The sequence below is a fragment of the Emydura macquarii genome, unplaced genomic scaffold (assembly GCF_026122565.2).
Source record: "Emydura macquarii macquarii isolate MOO-44397 ecotype Brisbane River unplaced genomic scaffold, CSIRO-AGI_Emac_v2 contig_1119, whole genome shotgun sequence".
Taxonomy (NCBI): Eukaryota; Metazoa; Chordata; order Testudines; family Chelidae; genus Emydura; species Emydura macquarii.
This window is the reverse complement of record NW_027131256.1, coordinates 13,133,304-13,147,059: the sequence shown is the minus strand read 5'-3', so window position 1 is coordinate 13,147,059 and position 13,756 is coordinate 13,133,304. Positions and strand designations below refer to the sequence as shown.

The following is a 13,756-nucleotide window of genomic DNA, read 5'->3' as shown; positions in this document are numbered from 1 at the left end:
AATATAATATTGGTTTACATAAATTGAATTTGATCAAAGGAAATCTATAAATCAAATGAGTCAGAAAGGATTGTTCTGATGCATGACAGCTTGAAGATTTTGTTTGCCAAAAGCTTAGAACAATTTATTCGACTTCGTATTGAAGTGTGATTTTAAATGACCTATGATGCAATGTGAGAGGTGATATACTTGGTTTTCATTGAATAGTTTTAAAAAATAATAAATAGAATCCTAAATGGAATGCTGTGTATAAAATAAACATTTACCAAGAAGAAAACTCAAGTATTATGGTGAACTTCCCATTCCTGTTCCACTATATAAGCCTCTTTTCTGTTTCTGGTAGTGCAATAATATATCATTTTATTTCTTTGTCTATTTTTAAATCCTTGAATTATCTTACTTAAACTGGATCTTAATAAAACTTGGAGGCAGAGTGGCATTGCAGCAGTTCATTAAATAATGCTGTCCTTGAGCTGCAAAGTGAGTGTCTATTAATCAAGAGAAGCTGGGTGGTGAGCACTTTTAGCAGATGGCTAATGGCAAGCACCTTCCAAATATCAAATGCCTTAATCAAGCAATGAAAACTGTAATTTTAATGGATGATGTAAACACTAGTAATTTTCTCTCTTTTGTGTTGAAGTGCAATGAGAGACAGAATTCACCAGTGACTTCCCCAGGATCCTCTCCACTTACACAGAGAAGAAAGCCACTTCCAGACCCGCTGCAAATACCCCATCTTAGTCTCCCACCAGTGCCTCCTCGTCTGGATCTCATTCAGAAGGGAGTAGCACGGTCACCTTGTGCCAGCCCTACTGGCTCACCAAAGGTACATCTTATTTTACCATGACTCTGTCTAACTGAATGATGAGAGATGCTTGTTACTTTTAGGGTTCATTTTTTAAAAGATTGGCAAGTGTGATTTTTTTTTCCACATTTGCTACATCCAAAAGATCCCCTATGCCCAAAGTGCCTATCTAATTCTAACATGCCCCAATTCACTAAATAGGGCCTGATTAAAGCCTCCTTCAAATCAGTGGAAAGACTCATTGCCTTCAATGAACCTTATATCAGACCCTATGGCCGCCTCCCTATATGACGCCTTGTAGAATCTGCTAATGACAGAAAAACATGATTTTTTCTTTGATGGCAGTGTCACACATCATTAGCCCCAGGCTTATATTTCTCTATATTATGGAACAAATCCTCTAATAATCTCTGATTTGCAGTATTAAATAGCAACTGAAAGTGTGCTGTAAAATAGATTTAAAGGGTTAAAATTGCATACTGTTATCAAATAACGATTTACACTCTTTTTTTCCACAGTGTCTTGAGAAAAAAATTATGCAAATATCTTATTTTAAAAAAAAAAACCTTAAGGTGTGATAAATTAAGATCCATGTGTCAAGGGGATTTAGAAGAGGAAATAATTAATAAATGTGTACATAATAAATACATAAAGTATTTGTGTATGAAAAAAACTGGTGATCTAGAACAATTTTAAAAATCATATACTTGAAAGTCTAAAGGAAAACATATAAAATACTGTTTATTTAAGTGTCTTTCTCTTATGAAGGAACCATTTTATTGTAATTGGTGCACAGACGTACGAATTAATTTATATTTTGAAGGCATATTCTGAAATCTGTATTAGCATGTATGTGTGCATGGCAGTCCAGTGATAAACACCCTATTTATTTTGTCAGCATTTGCTGTTAGACATCAACACTCATCTTTGTTTTGAAATTAAATTGAATTCTAGTAGCATAATACTTTGCCAAAACAACTGAGGTATATAAAAAAGTTTCCTCATCCCTATTATTTTTTAATTAACTCTATCATTTAACTTAAACTGGAGCTAAAGAGATTATGGTTTTGCAGCTAGTACTGAAATTCACTCAGTAGCACAAACTTCTTTGAGTAGTGTCCCTATGGGCTCCACTCCAGGTGTGCATAGCTATCTTAAGCCCTTGATTGGAGATTTTCGTTAGCAGTGTCCATTCAGTCTATGCATATGCTGGTTACTGGGTTTGTATAGGGGTGCAAGGGCGAACCATCCTTCCTTCCACTGCCATGGCCTGAGATGCAGCCCTAGCATGTCCACCTTGAGTGTACCTCAGCTTTTCTAATATTTCTAGAATGGTTGAGGAAGTTTTTATAGTTGGTTGTTATACTTTGTTAGATAAGTAGTAAGAGTACTGTTTTATTCCTTTTTCCCCTCGGGAAGCGTTATCCTTTTCCTAGCAGGGGCATGTCTGGCTTGCCAGTTTTCAAATGTTGCCCCTTCTGCCGAGAGGCTAAACCTGTGAGTGATGGCCACTTTGTGTGTGCATTTCTTGGGGGAGTTCCGTGTCTCTCAGAAAGTGCGACTTCTGCCTGGCCCTGAAATCTAGGGCAAGGAAAAATAGGGAGATTAAACTCAGGTAGCTAATGATGGATTGCTCCCTTTGGTCAGCTTCCGAGTCATGTCAGGAGACAACCTCTGCTCCTTCCTCCCACGTACATCTATCTCCTGACAGATCCATTGCCTCTTCTACATTGGCACAGGCTTCCCCTAAGAAAGGTAAGTTTTTTGGTGGCTTCAGGGAAGGCTTCCAAAAAAAGGAGCAGGGGCAGCCAGATCAGAAAAAGTCCAGGTCCAGACATGGCTCCGTTAGGGCCTCAGTACATTTTACCAGCAAGGAGGGCAAGCATAAACACTTAAGACTGGCACTGTCAAGTTCAGCTGTGCCTGCAGTCAGTATCCATGCACGCAGCACCCTCTGCACCAAGCAAGGAATGGCACCTGACACCATCGGTGCCTTATTTTGGCACATACACTGTCAGCGGTACCATCTGCTTCAGTGACCGTGGCCTCAGCTTCCTCATCCGAACCAATCCCCTGTTCGGTACCAAAGTCTCAAAAGTTCAGGATGGTGATTCTGGCAGCTATAATTCCTTCACTAGAGAAAGGGGATTGATTTTCAGCCCTCGACCCATTTCCATATAGAGATACACCCATTGCACAGGAAATACCTATGCATTGCTATAGGCTAGGATAGTTTTCAATACCAAGTGCTTCTCTTCGTCCTTTCTTTGGCCTCAGGGTGTTTTCAAAAGTACTGGCAGTAGTGGCTGCTTACGTTCAGCAAGAAGCAATCCTAGTATTCCCATACCTTGATGACCAACTACTTATGGACTGGACCTACAGAGCAGTGTTATCTTCCACCAGATAGCCCTTTCTCTGTTTCAGGAGTTAGGTCTTAAGCTCAGTGTAAAAATATCCATGTTAACTCCTCTGCAGAAGATACAGTTTATAAGAGTATATTTGAACTTGCTGAACGTCAGAGCCTATCTTCCTTTGGACAGATTTGTAATCCTGTCAGGTCTAATATGAGAATTTCAAGGGAGCCCTTGAACCACAATAAGGAACTGTCTTCAGATCCTGGGCTTTTGTGATCTATCACACAGCTAAATCTATGCTGCTTCCAGGGTTGGCTCAGAACAACCTATTCTTCAGATAGAGACAACTTGGACAGACAGATGATGGTTCTGCTTCTTTCACTAGTGGACACATCAATTCAGCATATGTGCAGCCGTTGCTGCCCAGCCTAGTCAGTGACTTTAACAATAGATGCATCACTGTTTGGATGGAGAGCCTGCCTCAATGTCCTCACAACTCAGGGCAGATGGGGACAAGTCAAGAAACCAGTCTCCATATCAATGTGTTGGAGCTCATGGCTTTCAGAAACGCTGCCTTCATTTCTTGCCTCCCATCAGGGGCAAATCAATCAGGGTCATGAGGGACAGCATATCCTGCATGTTGAACATATCAACAAGCAGGGAGGAGCAAGATCCCCCTTCCTGTGTGCCAAAGCCATGAAACTATGGAATTGGTACATAGCTCATCAGATCCAAATATCAGCAGTCTTCCTCCCAGGTATTCAGAACTCCACAGCTGATGTCCTCAAAAGACACTTCTGACAGGATTATGAATGGGAGCTGGCCACCCAAGTTCTCTAAAGCATATTACTAAAATGGGGAATGCTAGAGGTGGATCTCTTTGCTACATCCAGGAACAGGAAGTGTCCTCTTTTCTGCTCAAGAGAGGGGGTCTGGGCGACTGGTCCTTGAGAGACGTCTTTCTTCTGCCTTGGAAGTAGGATCTGTTCTATGTGTTTTCTCCAATGCAGTTTATACCTAGGGTGACGAATATGATCGGACAGAACAGAGCCAGAGCTATCCTTATAGTGCCAACCTGGCATAGACAAGCTTGGTGCCATTACCTGCTTTACCTGTGTGTCCAACAGTCATTCAGGCTCCCAGCCATTCCTCATTTCCTGTCACAGGAAGCCAGTTGTGTGCTTCATCCCAACCTAGCTGTTCTCTGCCTCAGTGCGTGACTCCTCCATGGTTCACCGGGTTAGAATCCTGCTGCTCTACAGAAATACATCAGGTGTTACTGAATTATAGAAAGAGATCAACTTGTAGTATTTACCTGCAGAAATGGAAGAGATTCTTCCTTTGATGGTGGTGGTGTTGCTGCCTCCTGCCTGATTTGGCGCCACTTCCATTCATTCCGGATTATCTGTTGGATCTAAAGAACTCAGGGTTGTCAACTAACTTGATTAAAGTCCATAAGCTTTTCATTCTCCAGCAGAAGAATCCTCCATATTTTCTTGTCTAGTATTATCTAGATTTATTAAGGGTTTGGGGAAATCTCTATCCACAGATTAAAAACCCTACCCAGACACACAGGTCCTCAAACTGGTACTCAGTTACCTTATGAGTTCTCCATTTGAACCATTGGCACCGAGTTGCATTTATCTATGAAGACTGCCTTTTTAGTAGCAAGCCCATAGGGTTGGGGAGATTGAAGCCTTGATGGCAGATCTCCCTCCCCCCTTTTACGGTATTGTTTAAGGACAAGATTGCTCTATGTCCACACCCTAAATTCTTGCCCAAGGTTCTGTTGGAGTTCCACCTTAATCAATCTTTCATCTACCAGTGTTTTTCCCAAAGCCACATAGTCCTCTGCAGGAATCCCATTTACATACCCTGTATGTTAGAAGGGTATTGGTCTTCTACTCAGATAGGACCAAGTAATTTTGAAGTCACCTAGGCTTTTCATATCCTTCATAGATAGGTCCACGGGGTCCTCGATCTCTACTCTGTGAAGGGAAAAGAATATGGGGTCTCTGTTTCTGCTGAGAACTGATTTTTAGTAATGGCTGTAAAAACCTGAGATGGAAAATGTTTTTTTAGCAGTTATTTAATCTTAGAATGTTCTGAAGTTATAAAATAGTTAAGAGGCCTACACGCCAGCAGGGATGGAATGCAGAGAAAGACCTTGTAACTTAGATGAGGAAAGTTGAATATACTGAGCTAGAAAATTCCTAGATAAATAGTTTTTTTAGTATGTATGACCATGGAAACTGTGACGTATAAAGACTTGTTTGTGTGAGGCTATAAAAGCGTTTAGATTTTTGTTAAATCTTACATTGAAGGGACCACCTTCTTTACGTAAAGAATAAACTACGACTTTGCTAATCTGTTGTTTGGTTTATTCTGGACTATCCGCTGGGCAACGGATGTGTTAGTAAGGACCCCTGAGTTTGGGTTCTTCCACAACTCAGAGAATATAGAGATGGATATCTGGATCTATTATCACTTATGATGCTGAGGGCGTTCATTCCCCCCAACCGCAAAGGGAGGTAGCACATTCAACCAGATTGCAGGCACCACCTATGGCATTACTGAAGAATGTACCAGTATCTGAAATATGTAGGGCCTCTACATGGGCTTCAATACATACGCTTTCAAAACATTGTACCCTGATTCATGCTGTTAGGTTTGATGCAGCTCTTGTTTTTGCAGTACTATCTTCAGTTCTGAACTCTACTGCAAATCTCCCTTCTCTATCTGGGGACACTGCCTGGAAGACACATGAAGTGGGAAAGCTCTAGGGACACTACTCAAAGAAGAGGAGATTACTCACTTTGGGCAGTAATTGTTCTTTGAGATGTGTGCCCCTATAGGTGCTTCATTACCTGTCCTCCTTCCCCTCTGCTTTGGACTGTTCTTTAGGGGATGTTTGGGTGGAGAAGGAACTAAGAGTGATTCGCCCATGCACCTTTGGGTAGCTGTCACAAGGAGGTATAGAGACCATGCGCGGGCCTAATGGAAACAGCTAATTGAAAATCTCCAGTCAAGGGCTCAAGTGGTACATGAGCACCTGAAGTGGAGCACCCACAGGGGGAACACATCTTGAAGAACTGCAGTTACTGCACAAAGTGCGTAACCTCTTCTTAGGGTATGTCTTCACTTTGCCGCCCTCAGATGGATCGATCCGGATTGATTGAGTGGTCAGTGAAGACCTGCTCAATCGGTCCGGAAGTCGAGGCATTAAAACCACACCTTCAAGTGGTGTAGTGCTGCATGTCGGCACAGCACAGTGAAGATGCCACGTAGAAGAGGAGTTATGAAGTTGACAGGAGTTACGCAAGCTACTCTGTGTAGCTTACGTAACTCCCGTTGACTGCTGCCAAATTTCCAGGTAGGTATAGACCTGGCCCTAGTGTTAATAATCAGAGATTTCCAGGCCAGAAGGGACCACTGTGATAATCTAGTCTGACCTTTTGTATAACACAGACCATATAATTTTCCCAAAATAATTCTTAGTGCACATCTTTCAGTAAAACAGTGCAGCCTTACAAAATTGTCACAAAAATATACCATCCAGGCACAAAATTTGCCTACCTTTTACCATGATGACTGATAGTAATGATTTGCATGTGGGTGGGGGAAGACTCAGATGGTTTGAGGAGTGAGATTTTGCAAGATGGTGTTAATGATTTAATTCTTATGAACATGTGGTTTGTTTTTCTCATATACTACAATTTATAGGAGATTTATTACTCCCTAGATATATTCTTTTGGTCACTAAGTTTCCTGCTTTTTAAATAAATGTGGAACCATTATTTTTGCAAACAATTATTAAATATATTTCATTTTGCTTAATTTCTGATGCTGTTCAAATCTGACAAAGAAATGCTCTGACAGAAGAAATTTACTATGTGTGAGCTGCGAGCATGAATATACAGTAAGCATGTCACCTGGGTGATTAAACTGTTACTTGAACAAGTTTGTTGTTCTAGTAGTAGGTGACATGTAAAGAGCGGAGTTGACCATGGGGTTTGTGTCCCCTAAGCAAAAATGGGACTTGTCCATTCTGCCTCCTGGGCCCTAATCATTGCTACTCCATGCTCCTTTCCTCCCTCCAAGCCTCCCAGTCCATTTTACTATGTTATTTCCACCTCCAAAAATGCCTTTTTCTGTGGAAGACCTCTTGAGTTCCCAAATACGTCTCAGAATCCTCTGCACCACTGGTAGCAGTGCTTCAAGGGAGGTATTGTAGAAGCCAGAGCAAAGGAGGATTCTGGAGAAGTTTCATCACCCAGAGATACCAGCTTCCCCTCTCCCCCCCCCCCTTTCTCTCTCTCACACCCCCACCCCCACCCCCTAAACTGTGGCAGAAACAGGGACATAATTTCTGGTGGTCAAGAACCCCACTGGAGAAGAGTTTGGTTTTAGGATTGGCATATTGGTGCATCCTAATACTGTTATGATACCACCTTAAAATCTCACATCTTAGATGAATGTCGGCTTAGCCTTTGCCTGAAGTTTGTCCCTTAGACAAAAGAAGGTAAAGCAGTATATTTTCATGAGTTGTGCATCCATACACTTAATTTATTTTAATTTCTGGTTTTGTTTAGTCTTCTCCATGTATGGTGAGGAAACAGGATAAACCCCTTCCAGCACCACCACCTCCCTTGCGAGATCCTCCTCCACCTCCACCTGAGAGACCCCCTCCAATCCCGCCGGACAACAGGATAAGTCGACATCTGCATCCTGAAAGTGTGCCTTCCAGAGACCAGCCTATGCCGCTTGAAGCCTGGTGCCCCAGAGATGTGTTTGGGACAAGTCAGTTAGTAGGATGTCGAATTGGAAATGATATTTCCCCCAAACCAGGACTCACTGCAAGTTCAAATATAAATGGAAGGCACAACCGAATGGGTTCTGACCCAGGATTTATAAGAAAATATAGACGCCATGATGTGCCTTTAGAAGGTGCTAAGGTAAGAAATATGTGGCACGGAGCATGAAGCCTAATTTTATATGTTAATCCAACACGAAGTCTCACATTGGTTAAAGTGCCATTTTATGTTGGTTGATGTTGATCTGCTTCATTTAAAGCTTTCCTGTTGATAATAGAAAGGTTGTAAATAATAAAGACTCATTAAACTGTCATTTAAAGCAGCAGTAAACAAGGTTCAAAGTTACGATTTAATTTTAACTTGAAGCCGTCATAAAAATAGCGGCACAGGAAAGACAATTCTAGATTTGCTATATTCTTCTAGCAAATTATTATAGAATCGTAGGACTGGAAGGGACCTCGTGATGTCATCTAGTCCAGGACTAAGCGTTATCTAAACCACCCCTGACAGGTGTTTGAAGATTTTTTAAGAGCAGGTTAGACAAATTATGGGGATTTCACAACCTCCCTAGGCAACTTATTCCACTGCTTAACTACCCTGACAGGTGGGAAGTTTTTCCTAATGTCAAACCTAAACCACTCTTGTTGCAATTTAATCCCATTGCTTCTTGTCCTATCCTGAGAGGTTAAGGAGAACAAATTTTCTCCCTCCTCCTTGTAATAGCCATTTATGTACTTGAAAACTGTCCTCCATTGGTCTTCTCTTCTCCAGACTAAAATAAACCCAATTTCTTTCAATCCTCCTTCATAGTTCATGTTTCCTAGACCTTTAATCATGTTTGTTGCTCTTCTCTGGACTTTCTCCATTTGTCCATATCTTTTCTGATATTGACGCCCAGAACTGAACACAATACTCCAGTTGAAGCCTAATCAGTGCAGAGGAAAGAGGAAAGAATTACTTCTCATGTCTTGCTTACAGCACTCCTGCTTAATACATCCCTGAATGATATTTGCTCTTTTTGCAACAGTGTTTACACTGTTGACTCATATTTAGCTTGTGATCCACTATGACCCCCTAGATCCCTTTCTGCAGTACTTTCCTAGGGAGTCCTTTCCCATCCTTAGAGTTGGTGCTGTTACTAACTTCAGTTATATGGTGTCTGAGATGAAGCTTTGGAAATACTTTATTAAAGTTACATGTACATTTGTTGGTAAAATAAGTGCTCCGGTCTTTTACATTAGATGAGATGAGGACTCGGTGACTACAGCAAACCACAAAATATATGTAAATATTAAATGCACATGTCATAGCTTATCCAATTGAAGAAATTTAGAACAAATATTACCTCAGATACATTTGTGTGTGTGTGTGTGTGTGTGTGTGTGTGTGTGTGTGTGTGTGTGTATTACATAATCAATTTTTAAACAATAAAAAGCTGATTCGGGCTGTGTTCATGCTCAGATTGGAGACCAGGATCTGAGATCCTTCCCTATCGAGAGGTCTCTGAGCCCAGGTTCCATACAGAGCCCTAACACCTATATTGCAGTTTTATAGCCCTGAAGCCCAGTACCTGCAAGCCCGAGACAGCTGATCCAGGCCACAGTGTAGACGTACCCAAAATACCGTTATTCGCAACCCCATATGCTGCAATGCATAGTTTGATATTATCACTTCTGTAAACCTCATTGAAGGAAAGCTATGTGGTTGCAGTATTACAATAACTAGACTTGAGCTATGATTGTATCTCTGCTTGTTGTTCTTGCAGTTAATGGCAATGACATACATTTTTTTCTGCTGGATCTTGGTCTGGTTCTCTGTACTTCTTGTGGTCTTGAATTGGGAGACGGACGGGAACTGCAGTAACCATCAGTAGCTCATGATGCAGACATGCGTAGCTTGGAGATAGAAATTTTGTATTTAAGGGAGACACCCTTAGATGGATGCCTCACCTGCTCTCTGTGGTGAAGGAGATTGGGAGATGCCACTTCCAGCTTCTCTTCGAAACTCTGGCCTGCCCTGACTTTCTTGTGGCCTGAAGGAGGGAGAGAGAGAGGCCTATGTGATTCTCTCCTGGATTCTCTCCTGGACTGGGCTGAGTGGTATGGTGTGACATGGACAACTTCCCCTGTCCACAAGACTAGCAGAGCTCTCTCTCCATATTCAGTGCAGAAGGGGCTGGCTTTGACTTTCAACTCCTTCTCAGCTTGTCTGTGTGCCATGCCAGGATTACATGCTGCTTCAGTGCCTCAGGAAGAAAAGGCATCAAGTGGCTAAGCCCAACCCCCAAAGTATGGCAGGAAGCGGTTCAAATTTTTTCTAACTCCCACTAGCACTTAAACTCTCAAACAAAACCTAATGGTTATGTTTAAAAGTGTGAGATTCAAAGGCCTTAAAGCTCTTTATTAGAGAAGTTTTACCACCTTCCCTGTAGCAGTGAAGGTTGAGCAAAACTGGCAGGTTCATTAACAGGAGGATGGGTCAGTTCAGCTTCCAGACTGAAAGTAGGCTCAAGATCCATTATGGGAACCCTGGACAATTGCATATAATATGTCCAAATAAATGTAATGAATATTGAAAATGGAACAAACATCTAGTGCTGCGTTTTAGTACTGGAATCCTGCTATGGAAAGGTCTGAAACTGGTGGGTGAGGCAGAGCCTACGTTATAGCTCTGTAGGCTATTGATATTCTTACTTTACCAAAAACCACTCTAGAAAGAGCACACACAGCAATGAAAATCTAGTGAGGTGTCTGCTGGCAACAGGAAACAATATCCAGCATGGTTGTTAACTGAAGCTCATTCTCTAACTTTGAGCTGCCTGTCCTTGTCTTATAAGCTTCATAAAAGTAATGATCCACATTTACTGTACTGTAAGCAACCTTTCCTGAGAACAGTGATGTGTAGGGCCATCTAAAGGCCAGTAGTGCTGGTATTTGAGGTAGAAGGTCAGATACAGTTTCCCTAATTAATCATGATTCGATTTTAATTCTGTTGCTCTGGTGTGGTTGAGAGTCTTGTCCTCTTTAGTGGTTTGATGTAGGATAATTTTTAGATGTTTCAAAATAATAGAATTTCTTTCATAAGGGCCAAATGTTGCCCTCAGATGCATGTCCATGAATCCAATTGACTTCTGTGGCAGACTTGCAAGTACATCTGCAGACAGCAAAAACTGGTTTTGGTAATATACTTTCAGTGAATATAGAACATCAGACAGAGTCTTAAGGATTTACCCAATTGACTACTAGTACATGGTACCTAAAGCAAACATATAGCATCTCCGTGGCCAACATCAATGAAGAGCATCATCATAAAACTTGGAAGTCCAAGTTTACGTGTTACAGGAGTATCATTGTGGTCGTCTGTTATAAAATAAAGCATTCACAAAAAGTGCAGTTGCATCCTTCAGAAAAATGAATATATTCTGCGGATCTTTTCATTCCCTGGAAGATTAGGTTATGATTTTCAGCCGTTAGGGCCTGACTTGTGATGTGGAAAATTATGTGGGTGCTTGCATGCATCTGTGCCACTGGGTTTTGCAAGTGCAAATTCTGATTATGGTGTATGTATATGTTAGAATGTTTAGTGTATAATTTTGCAGATGTTTGCACCTCTAAAATGCAGAGGCATATATGTATACGCTGTTTTGCACATGAGTAAGTTTTGCAACAGGACTTCTGTGTATTTAATGCCTTCTTCAGAGCTAGCACTTAACAAATAATGTGGAGGACAGGCTGAAATGTGTCCCTTAAACAACGTCTTTTTTTATTTTGTATCTTTGTGTACTGTTCCATTATTGTTGTTGTCACACATCAGCAACCCACTCTCTAGTAAAAGTTGATTAAAGTGAATAGTTGACATGGAAAAATTCTTTTGCCAGAAGTAAACGTTGGTACAAAACACCCTCACGGGATTTCTTAACATTGTGTTTCTATAAGGACATCACAGTTCATTTGTAAAATGACATTAGCACTTTGAGCCTTAATGACATTTTCTCCCTTGCTATTAATGTGTTGTATCTCTGTCAGAACAGTTCTGACACTTCTCCTTATTTTGTAGTCCCTAAACTTAGTTTAAGAATAAGATGACAAACTAGGTACATGGTTTCCCTTAAATATAATTCTATGGTAGTTAGTCATTTGGCCTTGTGGTTCTTGCCAGTATAACTGAAAAAAGTGTGAATCCTTACATAAATTGAGCCCTCTCTTTTAGTGCTCAGTTTTCAGCTGCATTAATTTTGCTTTTTGATTAACAGGTATTTGTATATTTCAGGGTTTTTAGCTTGAATTTCTCTGTCTTTTAAGGCAGGTGAGAGGAATGCTTTTCATGAAAACAGAGTATACCCATTAATTCTTTGCTAACTCTGTTTTTAAAACTAAACGGACAGTTAAAATCCTGTATTCTAGTAGTTGAACAACTAAGTAAAGGTTAAGAAATAGATTTGGAAATTCAGATAGTCTAGAGTGCCTTAGAGGAATAAAGAGAACTTGCATAATATTCCAGTAATTATTGGAGATCATCTTTAACACGGTAAAATAGAGAATTTCTCAGGCACCTAAAATTACTAATTTGAAACTTTTTGCAATGAAGATGTTTTGAATTACTCCCATTTGTTTTTCAAGTAGGTGAAAAAATATTGTATTTTTAATTAGGAAAATATTATTTGTTAAAAGTTGGCTTTCACTAGCTGTATAGGTCTGAAAACTGTAGGTTCTAAAATTAGGCATTAAGGCAATGAACATGCCCTTCTTCAGAGTGGGATGTTTGACTTCCCTACTGATATCAGAGACTACCTTTTTCATGTGAATTAATAAGGCTTTTGAATGCCCCTGGGGCTTAAAAATTATTGCCTGAAAAGGTTGTATTGCTTTGCCTTTTAAAACTGAAAAATTACCATTTTTGTATTTTCAGTGTTCTTTATTTGCAGGAAGGAACACAGGTTGAAAGTACTGATTGCCAGCACATGTGGCTACTTTTTTTGGCTCTCAAATGTGAAGTGAAAGTATTGTAACAAGAAATATTTAAAATTATGTAAACATATAGCTTTGAGATTTTTATTGACTGGAGGCCCGATCCTAAGTTCATTGGTGTCAATGGGCTTGGTATCTTGCCCTAGAATGTCTCTCCCCTTTACTCTGAACGATTTGCGTCTGATTTTCATGAAAACTGAGAAATCTTTTCCATAAATAGATCATGTTTAAAGCGGTTTGAATTTTCAAGGCCAGTTATAGGTTTAAAGACATTTGATAGCTGTGGCCTTAGCAATGACCTAAGAAAAATATTCCTGATTCTGCTCTAATCAGTTTTATCAAGAGGTTCTGTGATGATTTGTAGGTCAGCGTATTAACTCTGAGCTGCTCTACTGTAACTTTCATTAATTTGGAAAATATATAACTTGTACTAAGAAGGGAGACAGGATGGATTTGTGGTTTCTCACTACAGTTGAAAGATGTGGGTTGCCTCTCCTGTCTGTTTGCTGTGTGACCTTGGGCAAGCTACTTAACCTCTGTCTTCATTTTGTAAAATGGATATTATATGTACTTCAAAGGGGTGAAGAAGGAATTTAATAAGTGTTAGTAAAGTGCTTTGGCATGATCCAAAGAAAGGTGCTCTAGAAGTCCATGATATTGTTTATAATCTGATTTTTTTTTCCATCCGAACTCAGACAGAGACAGCACCAACCTTAACATCCAACTAGACTCTTGTTGAAAGTCCTTTGATTTGAATTATATTTTAAGAGAGCGTTGGGTTTACAGTTCCAATTATAGCTTGATAGTAATGTTGTT

The 13,756-nt window shown here is 40.4% G+C and overlaps 1 protein-coding gene across 6 annotated transcripts in view; it reads left to right on the top strand.

Moving 5' to 3' along the window:
* Window positions 1-13,756, top strand: part of CBLB (Cbl proto-oncogene B) — a 177,900-nt gene that overhangs the window by 137,250 nt on the left and 26,894 nt on the right. For all 6 annotated transcript variants that reach the window (XR_010919355.1, XM_067546191.1, XM_067546189.1 and 3 more), the window contains 2 exons: window positions 641-826; window positions 7,752-8,114. Coding sequence is in view for 5 of the 6 variants with exons in the window: in XM_067546191.1 (XP_067402292.1) it covers window positions 641-826; window positions 7,752-8,114 (549 nt within the window). In the remaining variant the exon portion in view is untranslated. The remainder of the gene's footprint in view (window positions 1-640; window positions 827-7,751; window positions 8,115-13,756) is intronic.